Below are 25,724 nucleotides of genomic sequence, written 5' to 3'. Positions count from 1 at the left end.
CTCAAACTCCAGGGCTCAAGGAATCCTCCCACACCAGCCTCCTAAGCAGCTGAGACTACAGGCACACACTACCATGCCCAGCTAATTGTTTTTCTTTTTCTGAGAGATGGGGTCTCGCTATGTTGCCCAGGCTGGTCTCAAACTCCTAAGCTCAAGTGATCCTCTTGCCTCTGCCTTCTTTTTTTCAGACAGAGTCTCGCTCTGTCACCCAGGCTGGAGTGCAGTGGCACGATCTCGGCTCACTGCAACCTCTGCCTCCTAGGTTCAAGTGATTCTCCTGCCCCAGCCTCCTGAGTAGCTGGGACTACAGGTGCGAGCCACCACACCCAGCTAATTTTTTTAGTATTTTTAGTAAAGAAAGGGTTTCACCGTGTTAGCCAGGATGGTCTCCATCTCCTGACCTCGTGATCTATCCGCCTCTGCCTTCTAAAGTGCTACGACTACAGGTGGAGCCACCATACCTGGTAAATTCTATTTTTTTTTTTTGAGATGGAATCTTGCTCTGTCACCCTGGCTGGAGTGCAGTGGTGCAACCTTGGCTCGCTGCAACCTCCTCCTCCCAGGCTCAAGTGATTCTCCTGCCTCAGCCTCCCAAGTAGCTGGGATTACAAGTGTCCACCACCACATCCAGCTCATCTTTGTATTTTTAGTAGAGATGGGGTTTCGCCATGTTGACCAGGCTGGTCTTGAACTCCTGGCCTCAAGCGATCCCCCCATCTTGGCCTTTCGAAGTGTTGGGATTACAGGCGTGAGCCACAGCACCCTGCCAAATTCATCGTTTAAAAATTGCTTAATCCCGGCCATGCGCAGTGGCTCAAGCCTGTAATCCCAGCACTTTGGGAGGCCGAGGTGGGCGGATCACGATGTCAGGAGTTCGAGACCAGCCTGGCCAATATGGTGAAACCCCATCACTACTAAAACAATGCCAAAATTAGCCGGGCGTGGTGGCAAGCAGCTGTAATCCCAGCTACTCGGGAGGCTGAGGCAGGAGAATCGCTTGATCCCAAAAGGCAGAGGTTGCAGTGAGGCGAGATTACACCACTGCATTCCAGCTTGGGTGACAGAGTGAGACTCCATCTCAAAAAAAAAAAAAAAAGGCCGGGTGTGGTGGCTCACACTTGTAATCCCAGCACTTTGGGAGGCCGAGGCGGGCGGATCACGAGGTCAGGAGATCGAGACCACGGTGAAACCCCGTCTCTACTAAAAATACAAAAAAAAATTAGCCGGGTGTGGTGGCGGGCGCCTGTAGTCCCAGCTACTCGGAGAGGCTGAGGCAGGAGAATGGCATGAACCCGGGAGGCGGAGCTTGCAGTGAGCCGAGATTGTGCCACTGCACTCCAGCCTGGGCGACACAGCGAGACTCGGTCTCAAAAACAAAACAAAACAAAACAAAACAAAACAAAACAAACAAACAAACAAACAAAAAAATTGCTTAATCCCAGCTTTGGGTTTTCTGTCCTTGTGGCTGAAGGGACCCTGAGTGAAGGCTGCAGACTCATCAGGGACAGACGGAAAGATACCAGGATTGGGCCTCTCAGAAGTGATGCTTGAATCCAGTCTTCAAAGAGGAGGACTCCAGCAGGTGATGTGGTAATAGCGTTTTGGAGGGACCGGTACAGATACACAGGCACAGAGCCATGCATTTGTTCCAGAAAGTATATTTGGATGGAACCGGAACACGGAACAGGACACACAGCAGGATGTGGAGCAGTGTCAGATGAGGCCAGAAGGTGGGTGGGACTGGTCTTCAGGGGCTCCAGATGAGGCTGAGGGGCTGGGCCCAGGTCCTGGAGTGGGGTCAGCTCTGGGACCCTTCTGGGGCTGTGTGAGGAAGGGGCTGGGGGCCAAGAGGTCCAGGAGGAGGCTGGCGATGAGCTGGCTGGAAGCCAGGGGTTCAGGGAGGCCCAGGCTTCTGGTATCAGGGTTCACCGGCTAAACTGAGGATCCCCTGCCCCTGGCACCCAGCTGTGGAGGGGACACTGTCTTTCAGGCATCACTGGTTCCTCAAAAGGTAGGGGAAGGTCTTGAGGGACCACCCCACGCCCTCATTAATCAACCAGAAGCTTGACCCGGAGCAGCAGCGGGGATTCCAGTAGCTGTGGGCATACAGGATGCTAGGGCGGCCACAACCCAGGCAGCTGAGGCCGAGCCACCTAGGAACACAGGCTCAGAGCAGACCCTCTTGGGACAGACGGAGAAGGGGAGGGGGCTTCCCTAAGTTAAGCCGATCACTGAGTGCCTCACTGGACACGAGAGAAGGCAAGCCCCTCGGAGGACAGAAGGGAAGAGCCACAGACTTGGAGGCTGTGAAAGTGGAGACAGGTGGACCTGGGGTGGCAGCAATGCATGAAATGCCAGCCCGTGCCCCCGCCCCAGGAGCCCAACATGCCACCAGCCCCCAGGGAAGCTGACTGTGCCACTTCATCCAGCGCCCATCAGTTGCCTTGGAGCATCAGGAATCCTGAGGGCTGGGGTCCCTGAGGATCACAGATGCTGGGGCACCTCAACCTCAGGGAGCCGCTCGAGAAGTTTCTTTTCTGAAGTGTCCACCTCCTTCTGGTCACCGGCTGGAGCTGGGACAGGTACATCGTCTGGAAATGGAGGGAGGGAATGGTGGCACAGGACATCCCAACCCCTCCTCTCCCAGGCCCCCAGAGGCCCAGCCCCTCCTCCCTCACACCCAGGGGTCCCAGCCCCCAGCCCCTCCTCCCTCACACCCAGGGGTCCAGGCCCCCAGCCCCTCCTCACTCACACTCAGGAGTCCAGGCCCAGCCCCTCCTCCCTCAGACCCAGGAGTCCGGACCCCCATCCCCTCCTCCCTCAGACCTGGGAGTCTGCGCCCCCAGACCCTCTTCCCTCAGATCTGGGAGTCTGGGCCCCCAGTCCCTCTTCCCTCAGATCTGGGAGTCCAGGCCCCAGCCCCTCCAACCTCAGACCCAGGGGTCCAGCCCTGCAGCCCCTCCTCCCTGGACTAGGGCCAGCACCTGTGTCTGGGTGGAACTTGAGCTGCCCCTCAGGGTGAGCGGCTGGGGCCTTGTGGCCCTGCTGCTGCTGCTGCTGCTGCTGCTTCCGCTGCTCCATGTGCAGCACGGCCTGTAGGAGGTGGGGGGGGGGGTCACACAGACAAGAGGGTGTGACGCTGACACTGCAAGTGCTCAGGCCTCAGTCCCCAAACTGAGATTTCACAGCAACCTGCTAAGTGGTCACTGGCCAATCCCTTCTCCGTGGGCCTCAGTTTTTCTCTTTCATTGACAGTTGGGCTTAATAATAGTCAAGGATCCAGTTCTCCCTCCAGTCACGGCTTGGGTCCTGCTTTGGGACAGGGAAACCCCCACCCATCCATGGCTGAGTCTGCTCTTCTCCCCTCCTGGGCCTTTCCCTCCTCACTTACAGCCTTACTGCCCTGATCTAACATGGCAGCCACAGAGCCGTCAGAGACGGGAAAACATCTGCCCTTACTCAAGATGGCGGTGAATCCCCCAGTGATTAACACGGTGGCTACAGGCCTTCCCAGCTTCTGGACACCCATGGGGACACGGACAAGGGCAGCCAGAGATTCAGTGTATGGAAGCAGCTTCCCCTGCTGTCACCTGCTGCAGCTCTCTCTTCTGGGCCTCCAGGCGGCCCTGAGACCGCCCTAGAGCCTCTGTCTCCTGGCTGAGGCGCTGGGCCTTGGCATTCAGCTCTGCCTCCCGAGCAGCCAGCTCCTCTTCAAAGCGTCTCAGCTCTTCCTCAGTGTAGGCAGGGTGCATCTCCACTGTCTGCAGGGCGGACACAGGGGCCATCAGGGGCACAGGTCCAACCTCGGCCCACCCATGTTGGAGAGGGTTGTGCCAATGGGGGAGGTGCAGAGGAGGCTGGGAGGCCAGGGCCATGTGGGTGGGCAAAGAAGCCCTAGTGGGAGGTGGGAGTGGGATAGAGACCGAGAGACAAGGCCGGGCACCATAGCTCACGCCTGTAATCCCAGGACTTTGGGAGGCCAAGGTGGGAAGGATCACTCGACACCAGGAGTTCAAGATCAGCCTGGGCACCAGAGTGAGACCCTGTCTCTACAGAAAATTGGCTGGGCATCTTGAAAAATATATAGAAATAGGCCAGGCGCAGTGGCTCACATCTGTAATCCCAGCACTTTGGGAGGCCAAGGTGGGTGGCTCACCTGAGGTCAGTAGTTCGAGACGAGCCTGACCAACATGGAGAAACCCCGTCTCTACTAAAAACACAAAATTAGCTGGGCATGGTGGTACACGCCTATGATCCCAGCTACTCAGGAGGCTGAGGCAGGAGAATTGCTTGAACCTGGGAGGTGGAGGTTGCAGTGAGCTGAGACCACACCATTGCACTCCAGCCTGGGCAACAAGAACAAAACTCTGTATTGAAAAATAAATAAATAAAACAGAGACCTAGATTAGCTGGGCATGGTGGTATGTGCCTGTAGTCCCAGTTACTCAGGAGACTAAGGAAGCAGGATCACCTGAGCCTAGGAATTCGAGGCTGCAGTGAACTATGATTATGCCACTGCACTCCAGCCTGGGTGACAGGAGACCCTGTCTCAAAAAATATAAATAAATAAATAAATAAATAAATAAATAAATAAAAGAATGAGCTAGATTAGCTAGGCATGCTGGCATGTGCCTGTAGTCCCAGCTAATAGGGAGGCTCAGGCAGGAGGATCACTTGAGGACAGGAGTTTGAGGCTGCAGTGGGCCATGACAACACCCCTGCACTCCAGCCTGGGTAATCCCAGCACTTTGGGAGGCTGAGGAGGGTGGATAGCTTGAGTCCAGGAGTTTCAGGGCAGCCTGGCCAACATGGCAAAACCCTGACTCTATCAAAAAATACAAAAATTAGCCAGGTGCCATGCGGTGGTGCATGCCTGTAATCCCAGCACTTAGGGAGGCCAGGTCAGGTGGATTGCTTGAGTCCAGCAGTTCTAGAGCAGCCTGGCCAATATGGCAAAACCCCATCTCTACAAAAAATACAAAAATTAGCCAGGCGTGGTGGCTCACGCCTGTAATCCCAGCTACTCATGAGGCTGAGATGGGAGGATCGCTTGAATCCAAGAGGCAGAGGTTGCAGTGAGCCGAGATCGCACCACTGGGCTCCAGCCTATGCGACAGAGCAAGACCCTGTTTCAAAAAAAAAAAAAAAAAAAAAAAAAAAATCACACCTCTAATCCCAGCACTTTGGGAGGCCAAGGTGGGTGGATAACCTGAGATCAGGAGTTTGAGGCCAGCCTGGCCAACATGGTGAAATCCCATCTCTACTAAAAATACAAAAATCAGCTGGGTGTGGTGGCACGCACCTGTAATGTCAGCAACTCAAGAGGATGAGCGGGGAGAATTGCTTGAACCTGGGAGGTGAAGGCTGCAGTGAGCCGAGATCGTGCCACTGCACTGCAGCCTGGGCGACGGAGTGAGACTCCGTCTCAAAATAAATAAATAATAAAAAGAGTCCTAGAGACATGGGAGAACAGAGACCCAGAGACAGGGATGCAGTGACCCAGGAGAATGGACGGAGACCCAGAGGGAACGAGAAGGGGCCTGAGATTCTTAAAGAAAGGTCATGGCTGGAAGCGAGAGAGGTTCAGGACCCCGAGTATCCCCCATGTTCTCACCTCCCAGCCCTCCCCGGTGTCCCCAAACTCCTTCCTCTGAGTGGATGAGAGGAACTCCTCCAGGGTCACGAGGCGGTCCTGGTTGGTGTCCACCTGGGGAGCCAGATAAGGGTGAGTGATAGAGCTGGGGCCCCGTCCTCTCCCCCGCCCGGCCCCCACCTCACATTCTTCATCACATGCTCCCGCATGCGCAGTCGCTCCTCCTCCATCTCCCGCATGTCGTCCTCCTCATTCTTTGGGTCGTACACTTTCTCCAGCTGCAGGAGCAAGCCAGAGGCAGACAGCATTGAGAGGTCTCCAGCGAGCTCATTCCCGACAACTTCAACTCCCAGCAGTCCCTTGGGCAAGCCACCACTCCTGGGAGCCGTTTTTGCCCCAGGGGCTGATGGGAGTTGTAGTTTTCACTGAGCTCTCACCCAGCGGGATTTAAGGGGACTGCTAGGAGGAAACAAGTGGCTGATCTGGGCGTCCCTCCAGGTGCCCGAGGCTTCCAAGCTGCTCACCTCCTTGGTGAAGAGGGCCTCCAGCTCTTGCTCATCCAGGACACCATCACTGTTGATATCTGAAGGGAAGGGGATAGCAAGGTATCTCAGGGGACCGAGGACGGGGTGCGTCAGGTCCCTGGTGAAGAAATTTGGGGCTGATGTGGGGTCTGTTATCAGAGGACAGGTAACTACGGGTATCCCGCAGTGGGACGGTGGCCCCCAGGCTTTAGCACCCCACTAGGCCCGTTGCTAGGGCCACTGCCTAGCGACCAGGGGGTTGAGAATGGAATAGATGACAGGGAGGGTTCCAGGAAACATGCTTGGGTCACTGTCATGCAGGATTCTCTCGCCCTGGCATTCGGTACTCCGGACACAGAGTCAGCTCCAGGGTTATCAGGGACCTCTGCCTCCCAGAGAACCAGGCTAGTGCCGACTCCAGTTGTGAGGGGAGCCTCTCCTACCAACGTAGACCCCACAGCTGCAGGGCTTCCGGCTCGGTCAGACACACTTCCTGTCCTCACCACCGGCCCTCCTCCTTCCTCGGCTCCCACAGACAAGCACAACCTTGCTCCTGCGGAGGAGGCCAGGAACCCTCATCTTGCAAATCCAGTGGTTAAGTTCCGCCTGCATCTGACTTGACTTTCTGCCCTTGGCTTCCAGAACATGATTCTGTTCTCTCTGGCTGCCCCTCCATCTCCTTTAACGGCTCCATCCTCTTCCTGACCTCCACATGCTAGTGCGGCCCGGGGCTCAGGCCTGGGGGTCTCTTCTCTGCCTAAACTCTGGATCTGCGCTGTCCAATACAGTAGCCGCTAGCCACATGGGCTGTTTAAATTTAAACTGATTAAGATTAAAGAAAATGTAGGCGGTGGGTGGCTCACGCCTGTAATCCCAGCACTTTGGGAGGCCGAGGCGGGCAGATCATGAGGTCAGGAGATCGAGGCCATCCTGGCTAACATGGTGAAACCCCGTCTCTACTAAAAAAATACAAAACAATTAGCCGGGCGTGGTGGCGGGCGCCTGTAGTCCCAGCCACTTGGGAGGCTGAGGCAGGAGAATGGCGTGAACCCGGGAGGCAGAGCTTGCAGTGGGCCGAGATCGCGCCACTGCATTCCGGCCTGGGCGATAGAGCAAGACTCCATCTCAAAAAAAAAAAAAAAAAAAAAAAAAGAAAATGTAGGGGCCGAACTTAGGGGCTCATGCCTGTAATCCCAGTACTTTGGAAGGCTAAGGCAAGAGGATCACCTGAAGTCAGGAGTTCAAGACCAGCCTGGCCAACATGGTAAAACCCTGTCTCTACAAAAATACAAAAATTAGCCAGGCATAATGCCAAGTGCCTGTAATCCCAGCTGCTCAGGAGGCTGAGGCAGGAGAATAGCTTGAACCCGGGAGGTGGGAGTTGCAGCGTGCCAAGATCATGCCATTGCACTCCAGCCTGGGCAACAGAGTGAGACTCTGCCTCAAAAAAAAAAAAAAAATTTAAAAATTGGCTGGGCATGGTGGTGTGCACCTATGATCCCAGCTACTCTAGAGGTTAAGGTGGGAGAATCACTTGAGCCCAGGAGGTCTGGGCTGCAGTGAGCCATGATCACGCCACTGCACTCCAGCCTGGGTGACCAAGGAAAACCCCATCTCTAAAAATAAAAAATAAAAAAACGTATAGGGAGTTGCTCTGAACCTATTCTGGTCTGTAGGGACTGCCTGATTAAAAAGATTAAATAAGGTTTTTATTTTTTTATTTTTTAGAGACAGGGTCTCACTCTATCACCCAGGCTGGAGTGCAATGGTGTGATCATAGCTCACTGAAGTCTGAACTCCTCGGCTCAAGTGATCCTCCCACCTCAGCCTCCCAAGTAGCTGGGACTACAGATGCATACCACCACACCCAGCTAATTTTTATATTTGTTTTCGTAGAGATGGGGTTTTGCCATGTTACCCTGGCTAGTCTTGAACTACTGGGCTCAAGGGATCCACCCGCCTTGGCTTCCCAAAGTGCTGGGATTATAGGGGTGAGCCACCGCACCCGGCCTATTTTTTATTTATTTATTTATTTATTTATTTTTGGACAGAGTCTCGCTCTGTTGCCAGGCTGGAGTGCAGTGGCGTGATCTCAGCTCACTGCAACCTCCACCTCCAGGGTTTAAGTGATTCTCCCGCCTCAGCCTCCCGAGTAGCTGGGACTACAGGTACGCACCACCACGCCCAGATAATTTTTGTATTTTTAGTAGAGATGGGGTTTCACTATGTTGGCCAGGATGGTCTTGATCTCTTGAGCTCGTGATCTGCCCTCCTCAGCCTCTGAAAGTGCTGGGATTACAGGCGTGAGCCACTGATCCCAGCCTATTTTTTATTTTTTTGAGACAGGGTCTCACTCTGTTGCCTAGGCTGGAGTGCAGTGGTGTGATCTCAGCTCATTGCAACCCCCGCCTTCCGCCTCCTGAGTTCAAGCCATTCTCCTCCCTCAGCCTCCTGAGTAGCTGGGACTATAGGCAAGCACTACCACGCCTGGCTAATTTTTGTATTTTTTTTTTTTAATTTTTGAATTTTTAGTAGAGACTGGGTTTTGCCATGTTGGCCAGGCTGGTCTCCAACTCCTGGCCTCAAGGGACCCACCCACCTCGGCCTCCCAAAGTCTTGGGATTACAGGCGTGAGCCACCACACCCAGCCTAGAACCTTCGTTGATTCTGAGATGCACTTTTGTGTTCTTCTATTTTATCACCCCTGAAATAGGGATGCACACCTTTATTTATTTAATTTTTTATTTTTTTGTTTGTTTTTTTGATATGGAGTCTTGCTCTGTCACCCACGCTGCAGTGCAATGGCACGATCTTGGCTCACTGCAACCTCCGCCTCCCGGGTTCAAGTGATTCTTCCACCTCAGCCTCCTGAGTAGCTGGGATTACAGACACCCACGATCATGCCCGGCTAATTTTGGTATTTTTGTGGAGATGTGGTTTCACCATGTTGGCCAGGCTGGTCTTGAACTCCTGACCTTAGGTGATCCTCCCACCTCAACCTCCCAAAGTGCTGGGATTATAGGTGTGAGCCACCACGCCTGGTCTTTTTTTTTTTTTTTTTTTTTTTTTTAATAGAGACAGGTTCTCACTTTGTTGTACAGGCTGGTCTTGAATTCCTGGGCTCAAGCCATCTTCCACCTCGGCCTACCAAAGTGCTGGGATTACAGACGTGAGCCACTGCACCCAGCCCAGGACGCATCTTGTTTTCAATGGTACATTAATTTAATTGGCAGCTTACATAAAATGCTAGCACCTCTCATACTGTACAGTCTCTTGGAGTTACTAAAGTATGGTATGATCTGTATGCCTGATCACTGGGTCTGAGGGGGAGGTACTTTGTTTTGTTTACAGTTGTATCCATAAGGTCTTGACAAAGCTTGGTCCTTAGAGGGAACTTAGTAAAGGTTTGCTGAATGAATGAGTCAGGCCTTGCTAAGCTCTTCTGATGGGCTGCAGATTCTGGGACAGGGTGCTGGGCTTATCTGAGGGGGCTTGGCAACCCCAGGCCACATTTCCAGACACGAAGAGACAGACTGAGGGGAGTATGCCTTTGATCCACCATAGAGAAAGGGCTTTCGAGGCCAGGTGCAGTGACTCACGCCTGTAATCCTAGCACTTTGGGAGGCTGAGGGGGGCAGATCACATGAGGTTGGGAGTTCGAGACCAGCCTGGCCAACATGGTGAAACCCCATCTCTACTAAAAATACAAAAGTTAGCCAGGCATGGTGGTACATGCCTGTAATCCCAGCTACTCGGGAGGCTGAGGCAGAAGAATCACTTGAACCCGGGAGGCGGAGGGCGGGGGTGGCAGTGAGCCGAGGTCACGCCACTGCACTCCAGCCTGGGCAATAGAGCAAGACTCTATCTCAAAAAAAAAAAAAAGGAAAAAGAAAAACAAAGGGCTTTCCAGGCCTCTGGAGGCCTGGTTCTTAGGGAACAACCCAGTCCTAGCGACAGGGCTCCCAGAGGGGACCAGGATTTCTTCTGGGCTGCTGTGGACAGAGGGCCCAGGCCTAGCTAAGCCTGGTTTGTTTACAGTGGACACCAGCTGTCCTTAGAACCCCGGGGTCTGGTGTTTGCTAGAAAAGAGGCCCAACCCTTCCATGCAGATCCTAGCCTTATAGCCGGGAGAAGCAGGGCTGTCTGGTCAACCAGGGGACATAGGCTCGGCTCTTGGGCCTGACTAAGCCCTCCTGGGACACACACACCCCTCTTAGCATTCAGGTCCTAGAAGGGTCAGAGTCTAGGGTTCATCCTGGCTCTGGAACTCCCTCCCCATCTTACCATGCAGTATGAAGAAGGTCTTGGGGTTAAACCTGTTGGGGTCCAGTCCATCCAGCTCCTCCCACACCTCCTTCAACTGGGCTTGGCTGCCCTGTGGAGGGGAGAGCCGGGAGCTGATGAGCAAGAAGTTTGGATGCCATGGGATAAAACCAAATATCCCTTTACCCCCATCCAACAAACATCACGTGCCTCAAGCAAGAAAACTAAGAAAACTACAACTCCCAGCAGCCCCTGGAGCAGCCAGGTACAGTAACAGGAAGTTTTTGCCTCGAGGGCCCCTGGGAATTGTAGTTCTTTAACTGCTTTCTTGTCGGGTTTTAATAGGATGTGGTAGGGAGTGGATGGGCACGAATGGGGTCCTCACAGGCACGTTGACTTTGGGGTGCTCGCGGTGCCGGCGCTGTTGCTCTTCCAGCTTCCTCTCTGCCTCCCTTCTCTGCTCCTCTCCCAGTGATTCCAGATAACGCCGTCTCTCGTGTTCCTTAAGCATCTCGTAGCGCTTGAACTCTTCATGATGGGCTGCATCGTACTGGGCAAGGTCCCGGGTGGCCTGGGGAGAGGCACAGGGTCATTCCCCTCTGCCCCCTCTGCCCAGCCCCCAATTCCAGCCTGTAAATGGCAGGCCCTTGGCCCTGAACCTGGCTGAGGGCAGCCCCAGCCTCTACCTGTCTTATGTCTCGTGTCCTGATGTCCCTTTTTTCTTTTCTTGTTTTTTTTTTTTTTTTTTTTTTTTTTTTTGAGAGGGAGTCTTGCTCTGTTGCCCAGGCTGGAGTGTGGTGGCACAATCTCTGCTCACTGCCTCACTTGAACCTCTGCCTCCCGGGTTCAAGTGATTCTCCTGCCTCGGCCTTTTGAGTAGCTGGGATTATAGGCATGGGTCACCAGGCCCGGCTGATTTTTGTATTTTTAGTAGAAATGAAGTTTCACCATGTTGGCCAGGCTGGTCTCAAACTCCTGACTTCAGGTGATCCGCCCACCTCAGCATCCCAAAGTGCTGGGATTATAGGCGTGAGCCATCGCGCACAGCCTGATGTCACCCTTTTTGGTTTCCATGACTGCTCCTGCCCCATAACACACTTTCTTCTCTTTATTCAAAACAGATTGGGATGGTTATACAATAGCAACTTCAACCCACCTCTTTCAAGTCCTCCACAATCTCCAGATCTTGGAGAAATAAGTAAATAGGAACAACAAATGTGGTGAACTTAATATTTATGTATTTCAGGTACAGCTAGGCAGCCAAGAAAATGAGGTCAGGCTAGGAGAGGTGGGTCACGCCTGGAATCCTAGCGCTTTGGGAGGCTGAGGTGGGAGGATCACTTGAGCCCGGGAGTTCAAGACTAACTCACATAACATAGCGAGACCTTGTGTCTATTAAAAATTTTTAAAATTAGCCTGGTGCGGTGGCTTGCACCTCTGGTCCCAGCTACTCAGGAGAGTCAGGTGGGAGGATTGCTTGAGCCCAGGAGGTCGAGGCTGCAGTGAGCTGTGATCGTGCCACTGCACTCCAGCCTGGGCATCAGAGCAAGACGCTGTCTCAGGGAAAAAAAAAAAAAAGTAAAAAGAAACTAAAAAAAGAACAAGAGGTTTCTAACTATTTTGCCCAGCGTTCAAATCTAGGCTTTGCTTTGCGACCGAATCTCATAAGCTCTGTGACATTGGGCAAGTTACTCAGCCTCTTTGTGCCTCAGTTTCCACCTCTGTAAAATGGAGTTAACAATACCAGGTTGAATAGTATACCCCCCCCACCCCCCGCCCCGCACTCCCAAATTCGTGTCCACCTGGAATCTCAGAATGTGATCTTATTTGGAAATAGAGTGTTTGCGGATGTAATTAGTTAAGATGATGGCCTGCTGGATTACGGTGGGTATCACTATAAGAAGAGCTGGGTGCGGTGGCTCACGCTTGTAATCCCAGCACTTTGGAAGGCCAAGGCGGGTGGATCACCTGAGGTCAGGAGTTCAAGACCAGCCTGGCCAACATGGTGAAACCCTGTCTCTACTAAAAATACAAAAATTATTCAGGCGTGATGGCAGGCACCTGTAATCCTAGCTACTCGGGAGGCTGAGGCAGGAGAATCACTTGAACCCGGGAGGCGGAGGTTGCAGTGAGCCGAGATTGTGCCATTGCACTCCAGCCTGGGGGACAATAGTGAGACTTCGTCCCAAAAAAAAAAAAAGAAAAGAAACCACTCAGCCCTCTACCAGCCTCCAACCTCAGAGAACACCAGCAGGAATGGTGAGCTGGCTCACGTCTGGGACTCTGTCCCCTTCTCCCCTTCCGCAAAGCTACCCTCAATCCTCTGCTTCTGGACCCACTCCCACTACCGTCTGGATCAGCAGCTCCAGGTCGCGGGCCTCGAATGTATGCTGGTTCTGAGGGTCCAGGTGTTCAAACTGTTTCAGGAGATTCAGATGATCCACCTGTACATCTGGAAGAGAGGGAAGAGTCCAACAGCTCAGGGCATGTTCTTTCAGAACCCCCATTTTGGGCCAGACATGCTCTAAATAAGTCACAGACGGCACTAGGGAAGCCCAGAAGACAGCTTGAGCCTGGGGCAATCAGGGAGGGCTTCCTGGAGGAGGTGATCCCACAACTGAGTCTGATGCTTACAATAATAACCATAATAAAAACTAACATGTACTGCCCACTTACTAGATGCCAGGCCATGCCCTAAGCACTTTAACTGTATTAATTCATTTACTTTCCACAAAATCCTGACTACATGGGTTCTGTGATTATCCCTATTTTATGAATGTGAAAACTGAGACCCCTTGAGGGATTGTGACTGGTCTAGGGTACCAGCTAGAAAGTGGCAGAGCAAGGATGGGAACCAGCCATTGGACATCCAAAACGATGACACTCAACCATTTCTTTCTCTTTTCCTTCTTTTTTTTTGTTTTTTTGGAGACAGGGTTTCACTCTGCAGTGGCAGGATCTCGGCTCACTGCAACCTCCGCCTCCCAGGCTCAAGCAATCCTCTTTCCTCAGCCTCCTGAGTAACTGGGATTACAGGTGCGTGCCACCACACCCGGCTAATTTTTGTATTTTTAGTAGAAACAGGGTTTCACCATGTTGGCCAGGCTGGTCTTGAACTCCTGACCTCAGGTGATCCACCCAACTCGGCCTCCCAAAGTGTTGGGATTACAGGCATAAGCCACCGCACCCAGCCTCAACCACTCTTTAAAAAAACAAACAAGACTGGGCATGGTGGCTCACACCTGTAATCCCAGCACTTTGGGAGGCAGAGGCAGGCGCATCATAAGATCAAGAGATTAAGACCGTCCTGGCCAACAAGGTGAAACCCTATCTCTACTAAAAACACAAAAAATTAGCTGGGCATGGTGGTGCGCACCTGTAGCCCCAGCTACTTGGGAGGCTGAGGCAGCGGAATCACTGGAACCCAGGAAGCGGAGGTTGCAGTGAGCTGAGATCATGCCACTGCACTCCAGCCTGGTGACAGAGTGAGACGCCGTCTGAAAAATAAATAAGTAAATAAACAAATAATAAATACAAACAAAAGAAAAACATCAAAATTTCTGATAAAGCATCAACCAGTCTTAGGGGTTAAATTGCATGCTCCTGAGTTTCTATGTTGAAGTCCTAAGCCCCAGTACCTCAGAATGTGACCTGATTTGGAGACTAGGTCTTTATAGAGGGAACCAGGTTAAGATGAGGTCATTACTGTGGGCCCTAATCCAACATGACTGGTGACCTTATAAAAGGCAGAAATTTATGGCTGGGCACAGTGGCTCATGCCTGTAATCCCAGCACTTTGGGAGACTGAGGTGGGAGGATCACTTGGGCTCAGGCATTCGAGACCAGCCTGGGCAACATGGTGAAACCCCATTTCTACAAAAAATACAAAGATTAGCTGTGTGCAGTGGTGTGTGCCTGTAGTCCCAGCTGCTCAGGAGGCTAAGGCAGGAGAATCACTTGAGCGTGGGAGGGGGAGGCTGCAGTGAGCCGAGATGGCAGCACTGCACTCCAGCCTGGGTGACAGAAGTGAAACCCTGTCTTGAAATAACAGGCCAGGGGCGGTGGCTCACACCTGTAATCCTAGCACTTTGGGAGGCCAAGGCGGGTGGATCACCTGAGGTCAGGAATTTGAGACCAGCCTGCCCAACATGGCGAAACTCCATCTGTACTAAAAATACGAAATTATCCAGGCGTGGTGGCACGTGCTTGTAATCCCAGCTACTTGGGAGTCTGAGGCAGGAGAATCACTTGAACCCAGCAGGCAGAGGTTGCAGTGAGCCGAGATCACGCCACTGCACTCCAGCCTGGGCAATGACAGCAAAACTCTGTCTCGGAAAAAAAATAAATAAATTAATTAATAATAATAATAATTAATAATGAAAGGAGAAATTTGGGCCAGGCACACAGAGAAGAAAGATGGTGTGAAGATCCAGGGAGAAGACGGCCGTCTGCAAGCCAAGGAGAGGGGCCTGGTACAGATCCTCCCTCACAGCCCCAGAAGGAACCAGCCCTGCCAATACTTTCACTTTGGACTCTGACTGCAGGCCACGAGACAGTCAAGTTCTGTTGCTGAAGCACCTGGTCAGTGGTACTTGGTTACAGCAGCCTCAGCAAACAAGTGCAGCCTCCCTTGTATGGGAGTTTCCAAGTGGTCATGAAGGGGTAGGGTTTCTAGGCAGGAAGGGACAGCGCACACGCTGCCAACACACACTTACTCACTGCACGCACGTCTTCCAAGGCCTCTAGGGGCCCAGGCCTGCACTGTGCAATGCTGGACCCAAAATGAATCAATGAATCAGCCTGGTCGTGGCCTCCAGTGGCCCTTGGTTAGGTGGGGAGAAAGAAACACACACACACACACACACACACACACACACACACACACACACACACACATACACACACACGCAGCTAGAATTTGGGAGACCCAGGCTGCAGCTAGAATTTGGGAGACCCAGGCTGCAGTTAGAATTTGGGAGACCCAGGCTGCAGTGGAGGCAGCTCCGGCCCTGGCTGAGCCCAGAGGGGTGACAGGCGTGCAAGACACAGGTACAAACTGAATCTCGAATTCATTATTTCTGCCAGCGACGTGTGTTGAGCCGCTATTCCAGGCTGACCCGGCGCCGGCCACTGTGGACACAGCAGCAATCAGATGATGACAGAATTCTGACTCTTGGAGGCCAGGCGGGGTGGCTTATGCCTGTAATCTCAGCACTTTGGGAGGCCGAGGCGGGTGGATCACCTGAGGTCAGGAGTTTGAGACCAGCCTGGCCAACATGGTGAAACCCTGTCTCTACTAAAAATACAAAATTAGCCAGGTATGGTGGCAGGCACCTGTAATCCCAGATACTCAGGAGGCTGAGGCAGGAGAATTGCTTGAACCTGGGAGGCAGAGTTTGCAGTGAGCCAAGATTGCGCCACTGCACTCCAGCCTGGGCGACAGAGTGAGACTCTGTCTCAAAAACAACAACAACCAAAAGAGTTCTGCCTCTTGGAGCACCCAATCTAGAGAGACAGAGAACAGACGACCAAGGGATGAACAAAGGAATACCAAGGACACAAATAAAACAGAGGCTCCTTCACACAGGACAGCCGGGACAGTGACACTCTGAGGAGGTGACATTCCAGGGGAGACGAAGGTCCATGGACCAGGCAAAGAGCCCTGAGAAAGGATGTCACGGGACAGCGGGGTGAACGGACAAAGGTCTCGAGGCTGGATGCCAGCAATTTCTAAAAATGCTGACACAAGAAGGTCAGGGTGCATAGGGGAAGGGTGGGGTCGGGTGGGTGTGGCCAAGGTCCACCCAGGCTCCGAGCAGCCAAGAGGAACGTGAACACAGGCCTGAGGGCATTGGGGTGCCGGGGGCAGGCTCTGGGCAGAGGAGGGACAGGACGAGCCTGGGTGTTGTGGCAGCTGGATACTGGTGCCCTAAAAGATATCCACATCCTGATCCCTGGCACCTGTGAATGCGTGAACTTTCAGGGCTAAGGGGTCCTGGCAGATGGGATTACATTAAAGACCTTGAGATGGGGGCCAGGGCCGGTGGCTCAGGCCTGTAATCCCAGCACTTTGGTAGGCCGAGATGGGAGGATGACTTGAAGTCAGGAGTTCAAGACCAGCCTGGCCAACATGGCAAAATCCAGTCTCTACTAAAAATACAAAATTAGCCAGGCGTGGTGGCACACACCTGTAATCCCAGCTACTTGGAAGGTTGAGGCAGGAGAATCACTTGAACCCAGGAGGCGGAGGTTGCAGTGAGCCGAGATCACGCCACTGTAGTGCAGCCTGGGAGACAGAGCGAGATTCCGTCTCACACACACACAAAAAAGGCTGGGCACTGTTTCTCCTTGCTTAGCTAATATCTTTCTTTTTTTTTTTTTTGAGACCGAGTCTCGCTCTGTCGCCCAGGCTGGAGTGCAGTGGCGCAATCTCGGCTCACTGCAAGCTCCACCTCGGGTTCACGCCATTCTCCTGCCTCAGCCTCCCAAGCAGCTGGGACTACAGGCGCCCGCCACCACGCACGGCTAATTTTTTGTATTTTTAGTAGAGACGGGATTTCACTGTATTAGCCAGGATGGTCTCAATCTCCTGACCTCGTGATCCGCCCGTCTCGGCCTCCCAAAGTGCTGGGATTACAGGCATGAGCCACCGCACCCAGCCCAAGTTTGAAGTTCTTTCAACTTTTTTTTTTTTGAGATGGGGTCTTGTTCTGTTGCCCTGGCTGGAGTACAGTGGCACAGTCATGGCTCACTGTAGCCTTGACATCCCAGGCTCAACGATCCTCCCACCTCAGCTTCCTAAGGAGGTGGGACCACAGGCATGCATTACCATGCCCAGCTCATTTTTTAATATTTTTTATAGAGACAGGGGTCTTGCTATGTTGCCCAGGCTGGTTTTGAACTTCTGGGCTCGAGTGATTCTCCTGCCTCAAAAAGTGTTGGAATTGCAGGCGTAAGCCACTGCACCCGGCCTCTACCAGAATTATAAATGACACTGATTTTTTTTTTTTTTTGAGTCAGAGTTTTACTCTGTTGCCCAGGCTGGAGTGCAATGGCACGATCTCGGCTCACTGCAACCTCCGCCTTCCGAGTTCAACCAATTCTCTTGCCTCAGCCTCCTGAGCAGCTGGAATTACAGGCATGCGCCACCATTCCCGGCTAATTTAGTATTTTTAGCAGAGATGAGGTTTCACCATGTTGGCCAGGGTAGTCTCAAACTCCTGACCTCAGGTAATCTGCCTGCCTCAGCCTCCTAAAGTACTGGGATTACAGGCATGGGCCACTGTGCCCAGGCCATGATAAAGATTTTTAAAAACAACAAATGGAAACAGAATATAAACCAACAACATTGTAATGTTAATATTAAATCATGCTAGGAGGAACACTGGGGCAATCTGCCACGCACATTTCAGCACATTTCACAGCGGGGAGGGGGGCCTCACCTGCCTAGCACACAACCACCTGGAGGCCGGGAGCAAGGCCACGCTTCCCCACCCCTCCCTCCCTGTCCCTCCCGCCCTGCCCCTGCTCACTGGGATCCTGCTCGGCGTCCATCTTGGCCTTGAGCAGCATCCGCAGCCGCGACACCTCCTGTCGCTTGAGCTCATCCAGCTTGGTGCGGACATGGTGGCTGACGAAGTCCAGCTCTCGGCTCAGCTTCCCGCTCTGATGGGAGAGGAGACCCTGGTCAGCCTGGGGGCCTGCTCTCTGTCTTCTCTGGAAGCTTCTTACAAGCTTTCTCAAGCCCCAGTCTTATACCGCCCCTTCCCTGCTTATAGTCCCCCTGCTCCTCAGAGTCTCCAGGAAGGACAGCTCCCAGCCCGTCAGCCTTCAAGGCCCTGCCCACCTCTGCTGCCCCATCTCCCGTCATTCATCAAGTCACATGTTTAGGGCCAGGTGCGGTGGGTCATGCCTGTAATCCCAGCACTTTGGGAGGCTGAGGTGGGAGGATCGCATGAGCCCAGGAGTTCAGGATCAGCCTGGGCAACATGGCAAGTCCCTGTCTCTAGAAACAATACAAAATTAGCCGTGCATGGCGGTGAGACCCAGGCCCACGAGAAGGACAGATCCTGATACGAGGGTTCAGTGTCCTACTCAGTGAAATGGGGACAATGATGGTGCTCCTAGAGGCCTGACATGGGAGTTCATGGTGACGTGAGGGACACCAGCACCTCCCTTATTTTGAATTCTTCCTCTGTAGAAGGCACCATAGGAGCATTCTGTTAACACAACCCTCCCAGAACACTTGCTAAGGAGTGTCACCACGCTCTTCCAAACCCTTTACACATCTTCCTTTGGAAAATCCAAACCCCAAAATTCCTCCCTTGGAAAACCCAAACCCCAAAATTCTTCCCTTGGAAAATCCAAACCCGAACCGTGCGCGGCAGGTTCTATGATGACTCCCATTTTACAGATGGGGAAACTGAGGCGCGGTGAGGGGAGGCCCCATAGCTGGTAAGTGGTGGAGCTGCGACTGAAAGCCTGCCCGCGGGACTGTGCACTAACCACGTATTCCGTGTTCCCCAAAGCTCTTCCCACCTTGTGACCCCAAGAAGCAACTTCTCCCTGAGCCTCACTTTGGTGATTTCAAATACACGCAGAGCTGGAGCCATGTGGCCCCTTTGAAGAAACCAGTATGGCCGGGCGTGGTGGCTCACGCCTGTCATCCCAACACTTTGGGAAGCCGAGATGGGCAGATCATGAGGTCAGGAGTTTGAGACCAGCCTGGCCAACATGGTGAAACTCCGTCTCTACTAAAAATACAAAAATTAGTCAGGCGTGGTGGAGTGTGCCTGTAATCCCAGCTACTTGGGAGGTTGAGGCAGGAGAATTGCTTGCACCTGGGAGGTGGAGGTGCAGTGAGCCGAGATCGCACCATTGAACTCTAGCCTGGTTGACAGAGTGAGACTCCGTCTCAAAAAAAAAAACAGAAACCAGTCCTCTCCTGAACTCTGCCCTCCCAGCACGTACCCCTCCCACAGCCCCCACTGCCCCTAGCCGCACCTTGATGTCCTCCGCATTGGCAGCCTGCAGCTTCTCTCGGAAATGCCCATCCGTCTCCAGCACATCGATGACCTCCTGGAGGTACCGGTGGTAGTACAGGCCTGTGTCCTGAGGCAATGAGGCAACAAGGACAGACATAGCAGCCCCTGCTCCCACCCCCACCCCCACCCTCACTCCTATTACTGCTATGGTCCGCTCCCTGGGGCAGCTGATGAGGGACTCAGTTTTTACCTTTTCCCACGTATGTAGCAAAGATGAAATGAAAATCATATCAGTGAACACCCAGCCCAATACTGCCCAGAGTGGGTGCTCAGAGTGGACATGATTTGTTGGGAAGCCGTGAATCATACCTTTATCCATCCATCCAACCATCCATCCATCCATGCATCTACCCATTCATCCATGCATCCACCCACCCATTCATACATCCCAACCACCCATCCATACATCCCACCCACCCATCCATCCATACATCCCACCCACCCATCTATCCACCTATCATCCATACATCCATCCACCCATCCATCCATCCACTCATCCATCCATCCATCCACCCATCCATCCACTCATCCATCCATCCATCCATCCATCCATCCACCCACCCACCCATCCATCCATCCACTCATCCAACCACCCATCCATCCACCCGCCCATCCATCCACACATCCATCCATCCAACCATCCATCCATCCATCCATCCACTCATCCATCCATCCATCCATCCATCCATCCACCCACCCATCCATCCATCCATCCATCCATCCATCCATCCATCCATCCACTCATCCAACCACCCATCCATCCACCCGCCCATCCATCCACACATCCATCCATCCAACCATCCATCCATCCATCCATCCACTCATCCACCCACCCATCCATCTACCCACCCATCCATCCACCTGCCCATCCATCTACCCACCCACCTATGCATGCATTCACTCATTCAACGAACATTCACCAGGCCCCTATCATATGCCAGGCCCTGTGAACAACACAGACAAAAGTCCCAGGCCTCCTAGTCCCACCCCTGTCATGCGTAGCTGGGTGGCACTTTACTCCTCCTGGGCCTTCTTTGCTCTTCCTATTTATAAAATAGGCAATATATCCTCTGCCTCCCAGAGTTGTGCTGAAAAGCAATAAGATAAATTGGAAAAAATAAATAAAATTACAAAAGAGAGAAGGCCAGGCGTGGTGGTTCATGCCTGTAATCCCAGTGCTTTGGGAGGCTGAGGCAGGAGGATTGCTTGAGCCCAGGAGTCTGAGGCTGCAGTGCATTATAATCAAACTACCTCACTCCAGCCTAGGTGACAGAGCAAGACCGTGTCCCAAACCAAAAAAAAATTACAATTAAAAAAAAAAATGGGGCCGGACGCGGTGGCTTACACCTGTAATCCCAGCACTTTGGGAGGCCGAGACGGGCGGATCACGAGATCAGGAGATCGAGACCATCCTGGCTAAGACGGTGAAACCCCATCTCTACTAAAAATACAAAAAATTAGCCAGCATCGTGGCGGGCGCCTGTAATCCCAGCTACTCGGGGGGCTGAGGCAGGAGAATGGCATGAACCCGGGAGGCGGAGCTTGCAATGAGCTGAGATCGCGCTACTGCACTCCAGCCTGGGCGACACGGCAAGACTCCGTCTCAAAAAAAATAAAATTAAATTAAAAAATAAAAAAAAAAAAAAATAAATAAATAAAATGAGAGGCCAGGCACAGTGGCTCATGCCTGTAATCCCAGCAAGTACTTTGGGAGGCCAAGGCGGATGGGTCACGAGGTCAGGAGATCGAGACCATCCTGGCCAACACGGTGAAACCCCGTCTCTACTAAAAATACAAAACATTAGCTGGGCGTGGTGGCGGGCACCTGTAGTCCCAGCTACACGGGAGGCTGAGGCAGGAGAATGGTGTGAACCCGGGAGGCGGAGCTTGCAGTGAGTCGAGATCGCGCCACTGCACTCAGCCTGGGCGACAGAGCCAGGCTGTCTCAAAAAAAGAAAAAAAAAAAATGAGAGAATTGGCCAGGCATGGTGGCTCATGCCACCATGATTCTAGCACTTTGAGAGGCCAAGGCGGGTGGATTGCTTGAGCTCAGGAATTCGGGACCAGCCTAGGCAACATAGGGAGACACCCGTTGCTGTAAAAAGAAAAAACTTAGCTGGGCATGGTGGCACATGCCAGTAGTCTCAGCTACTTGGGAGGCTGAGGCAGGAGGATCACTTGAGCCCAGGAGTTCAAGGCTGCCGTGAGGTATGATCCTGCCACTGCGCTCCAGCCTGGGCACCAGCACAAGACCCTGTCTATTAAATATATATATATATATATGTATATGTATACATTCTTTACCTCTTTACCAAGTCTCACAAGATCCCACATGGTCCACATAATCCCCTTCTCCCCTCCCCCTCACTCTCCCTGCTCCAGTCACAGCAGTCTCCTTGACGTCCTCAACTTGCTCTGCTTTTTCCTACCAAGTGGCCTTTGCTCATGCTGTTCCCTCTGTTGGAATGCTCTTCCCCTCATTTCCTCTCTTCCTTGCTCTTGACTTAACATACCTCTCCAGTTCAGAACTCGGTGGCTCACATCTATAATCCCAGCACTTTGGGAGGCCGAGGCGGGCAGATCACTTGAGGTCAGGAGTTAGAGACTAGCCTGGGCAGTATAATGAAACCCTGTCTCTATCAAAAATACAAAAAAAAATTAGCTAGGCATGATGGCACACACTTGCAGTCCCAGCTACTCCAGAGGCTGAGGCAGGAGGATTGCTTGAGCCTGGGAGATGGAGGTTGCAGTGACTGCACCACTGCACTCCAGCCTGGGTGACACAGCAAAAATCCATCTCAAAAAAAAAAGAAAAAGAAAAAATGAGGTGGCTCGTGCCTGTAATCCCAGCACTTTGGGAGGCTGAGGCAGGCAGATCGCGAGGTCAAGAGATCGAGACCATCCTGGCCAACATGGTGAAACCCCATCTCTACTAAAAATACAAAAATTAGCTGGGCGTGGTGGTGTGTGCCTGTAGTCCCAGCTATTCGGGAGGCTGAAGCAGGAGAATCACTTGAACCTGGGAGGCAGAGGTTGCAGTGAGCCAAGATTGTACCACTGCATTCCAGCCTGGCGACAGAGTGAGAAAGAAAGAAAGAACTCAATTCATGCCTCCCATCCTCCCTGACTGTCACCCCTGGTGTTCACTCATAGAGCCCTGCCCTTCGTCTTCCATCTCCCAGTGAGCAGGGATAGTCCATGGGCATAGGGCATGCACGTGGCTGGGCCCTAACAACTACCACTGTGCCTGGCTCGTAGAAGGTGCTCAGGAAACATGTGGAATGGAAGAAAAGAAATGGGACTCAACGAAGCCTTCCTGGGTCTGCAAGGATTTCACAGAATAGAGGCCTAACTTGCAGCGTGGGGACCAGGAACACGTAATGATCCGTTCCAGGGGGTAATGACTAGCCCATTCTTTGTTTTTTGAGACAGAGTATCAGAAAACAGTCTCAGCTCTGTTGCCCAGGCTGGAGTGCAATGGCATGATCTCGGCTCACTGCAACCTCCACCTCCTTAGTTCCAGCAATTCTCGTGCCTCAGCCTCCCAGAGTAGCTGGGATTTATAGGCATGTGCCACCACGCCCACCTAATTTTTGTATTTTTGGTAGAGATGGGGTTTTGCCATGCTGGCCAGGCTGGTCTCGAACTCCTGACATCAAGTGATCCGCCTGCCTAAGCCTCCCAAAGTGCTGAGATTACAGGCATGAGCCACTGCGCCTGGCCTGACCAGCCTATCCTTATGGGGAGCTATAGGAAGATTCCCACCACAAGACACGCACTGGCCTTCAGGATCTCCAAAGTTCCAAATCCCTTAAGATCAAAGCTTTTATTGGGTTTGATAAACACATGTTGGAATTAATAAACAAGCAGTTCACCCGCCCTTTTGTAATTTAAACTACAACTCCCAAGAGCACCATGAAGTCAGAATACCCCAGCTAGCCAATATCAACTGCTACTGGGAACTAGCAACATGGTGCTACTGGGAAATGTAGTTTTGTTTATTTGTTTTCAAATTCCTTCTTGGGTGAAGAGAATCTTAAAAAAACAGAGGTTTAGTTGGGGCGTGACGCAGATTTTCCACACCTCAGAGTCAGGGACCTCCAGTTTTTCACCAAGTCAAACCCCTACTGCTGGGAGGAATGGCGGGCAAAAAACAAGCTACAACTGTAGGGCCAGGAAGTCACTGGAGCATCCACCCTACGGGCATGGGGGTCTGCAGGAGCTGTAGTACCACTGCAAACAGCTGGCTGGACAGCAGGGCAGGGCCACTCACGGGACTCTCAGTCGCAGGGGTCTCCTCCTTGTTGGGCGCCCCTCGCTCCAGGGGGACAGCCAGCACAGCGCGAAGCAGGAGCAGCAGCAGCAGCGGCAACAGAAGGAGGGTTCCTCGGGACCCAGAGGGAGGCATGGCGGTGTGGTCTGTGGGGGATGGAGGGCTGAATAATGCATAATGTCTGTCCCAAGCCTCTTCCTCCCCTGGAACCAGGAGTTCGGGCCCCCAGCGCCGCTCCCACTTCCAAGAATCAAGACACAAGCATTTCGTTACCGAGGACCCAGGATTCCAGGCCTCCAGCCTTCCCTTCCTCCGACACAGGAGTCTGGGCCCTCAGACCCAGGAGTCCTGGCTCCCAACACGCTCCTCCCTCACACTCAGGAATCCGGGATCTCGGCCGCCTCCTCCCCCAGACCCAAGAGTCCAGGGTCCCAGGCTCCTCTTTTCCCAGGACCTAAAGTACAGGCACCCAGTGCATCCTCCTCCGGGACCCAGTTTTCCAGCCTTCTGGCCCCCATCCTCCCTAGGACCCAAGAGTCTGGAACCCTGGCCTCTCACCTCTCCTTCACCGCAGAGGGCGTTTTCCAGAGTGGGTAAGAACCTCCGGTGCGTTCTTGGTGATTTCCCCCCTAGGCCACGCCCACTTATCCACAGAGGCCCCGCACCAAAGCGGCCTGATTGGTCCACGCTAGCTCTGTACGCTTCGTCCACGTCTAGCGGCCCCGCCCCTTGTCGAAGTCGCTCGCATTTTCGTGAAAGCCTCGCTTCCTTCTCGGAATCCCAGCCTCTTGACGCCACATTTCCCGCCTATGCCAAAAGAGAGAGAAGGCTTTTAAAGATAACTACAACTCCCTGCCGGCCGGGGGAAGAATAACCTCCGCGGGCATCGTGGCCCCTTCGCCTCATGGGAGCTGTAGTTTTCCCATTTATTTTCGCCCCACAATGCCTGGAAGTTACAGCGCGGTAGCAATTGCATAGCCTTCCTTATGAGTTTATTTCTTCTTATTATTATTATTTGAGACAGGGTTTGCTCTGTCACCCAGGCTGGAGTGCAGTGGCGCAATCACTTCCCACTGCAGCCTCTACCTCCCAAGCCCAAGCAATCCTCCCGCGTCAGCCTCCCAAGTAGCTGGGACCACAGGCCACACTACCATGCCTGGCTAATACATATTTTTTAAATTTTTAATAAAAATATTTAAATCTTTAATTCTTTTTTAGCCTTTTTTTTTTTTAACATTCTGTCTTTCACACTTCTCACACTTTGTTGTTGTTGTTGTTGTTTTTTAAAGAGACGGATGTCAGGCCGGGCTTGGGGTCTCACTCCTGTAATCCCAGCACTTTGGGAGGCTGAGGCGGGCAGATCACCTGAGGTCAAGGGTTTGAGACCAGCCTGGCCAACATGGAGAAACCTCGTCTCCACTAAAAATACAAATTAGCCAGGCGTGGTTGCGCATGCCTGTAATCCCAGCTACTCAGGAGGCTGAGGCAGGACAATCTCTTGAACCCGGGAGGCGGAGATTGCAGTGAGCCGAGATCGCGCCACTGCACTCCAGCCTGGGCGACAGAGTGAGACTACGTCTCAAAAAAAAAAAAAACCAAAAAGGGATGATGTCTCTGTGTTGCTGGTCTGGATCTGGATCTCCTGGACTCAAGCAATCTTCCCTCCCCGTCTCCGCCTCCCAAAGTGCTGGGATTACAGGCGTGAGCCACCGCGCCCAGCCGGTCTCTGGTCTCTTTAAGGAACACCCACACGTCATTCGTGTTCAGAACCCCCAGAGCAGGGTTGCCTGGCTGCACCAGTGACCGAGTTCGTTACTTTGTTGGAAGTGGAGAGTGGAGGGTCAGAAGGGAGTGGACCAGGTCAGGTCCCAGGGGGAATCCTTCCTCCCTCTGAGCCCTCTTTCTTCTCCTCCCTGTTTTGCAGATATCCCGAGATTAGCTCCCCAGCTTCCAAAGAGAGGATCAGGTATGTTTAGAGATTGGCCAGAGAGGCAAGGTACCGAGGCATCAATGTGAGCAGCCTCTCC

At 52.8% G+C, this 25,724-nt stretch overlaps 1 protein-coding gene across 1 annotated transcript; it reads right to left on the bottom strand.

Moving 5' to 3' along the window:
• Positions 1-1,642: 1,642 nt before the first annotated feature.
• Positions 1,643-24,578, bottom strand: NUCB1 (nucleobindin 1). Its single transcript, XM_030821017.1, has 13 exons — positions 24,256-24,578; positions 23,698-23,843; positions 19,384-19,491; positions 17,913-18,045; positions 12,729-12,832; positions 10,766-10,951; positions 10,402-10,492; positions 6,118-6,176; positions 5,779-5,871; positions 5,615-5,707; positions 3,591-3,761; positions 2,985-3,093; positions 1,643-2,591 (listed from the first exon to the last, which is right to left on the bottom strand). The coding sequence occupies exons 2-13, from the start codon at positions 23,830-23,832 to the stop codon at positions 2,485-2,487; spliced, it is 1,389 nt and encodes a 462-aa protein (XP_030676877.1). The 5' UTR covers positions 23,833-23,843; positions 24,256-24,578; the 3' UTR covers positions 1,643-2,484.
• Positions 24,579-25,724: the final 1,146 nt, after the last annotated feature.

This window comes from Nomascus leucogenys, chromosome 10, assembly GCF_006542625.1.
Source record: "Nomascus leucogenys isolate Asia chromosome 10, Asia_NLE_v1, whole genome shotgun sequence".
Classification (NCBI taxonomy): Eukaryota; Metazoa; Chordata; class Mammalia; order Primates; family Hylobatidae; genus Nomascus; species Nomascus leucogenys.
This window is presented reverse-complemented; position numbering and strand designations above follow the sequence as displayed.

Coding starts and splice junctions, on each gene's coding strand:
- NUCB1 (XM_030821017.1), bottom strand. CDS start 23,832: ATGCCTCCCTCTGGGTCCCGAGGAACCCTCCTTCTGTTGCCGCTGCTG. Junction 19,492..23,697: donor CCCCTGCGACTGAGAGTCCC/GTGAGTGGCCCT, acceptor TCATTGCCTCAG/GACACAGGCCTGTACTACCA. Junction 5,872..6,117: donor AGGCCCTCTTCACCAAGGAG/GTGAGCAGCTTG, acceptor TTGCTCCTGCAG/CTGGAGAAAGTGTACGACCC.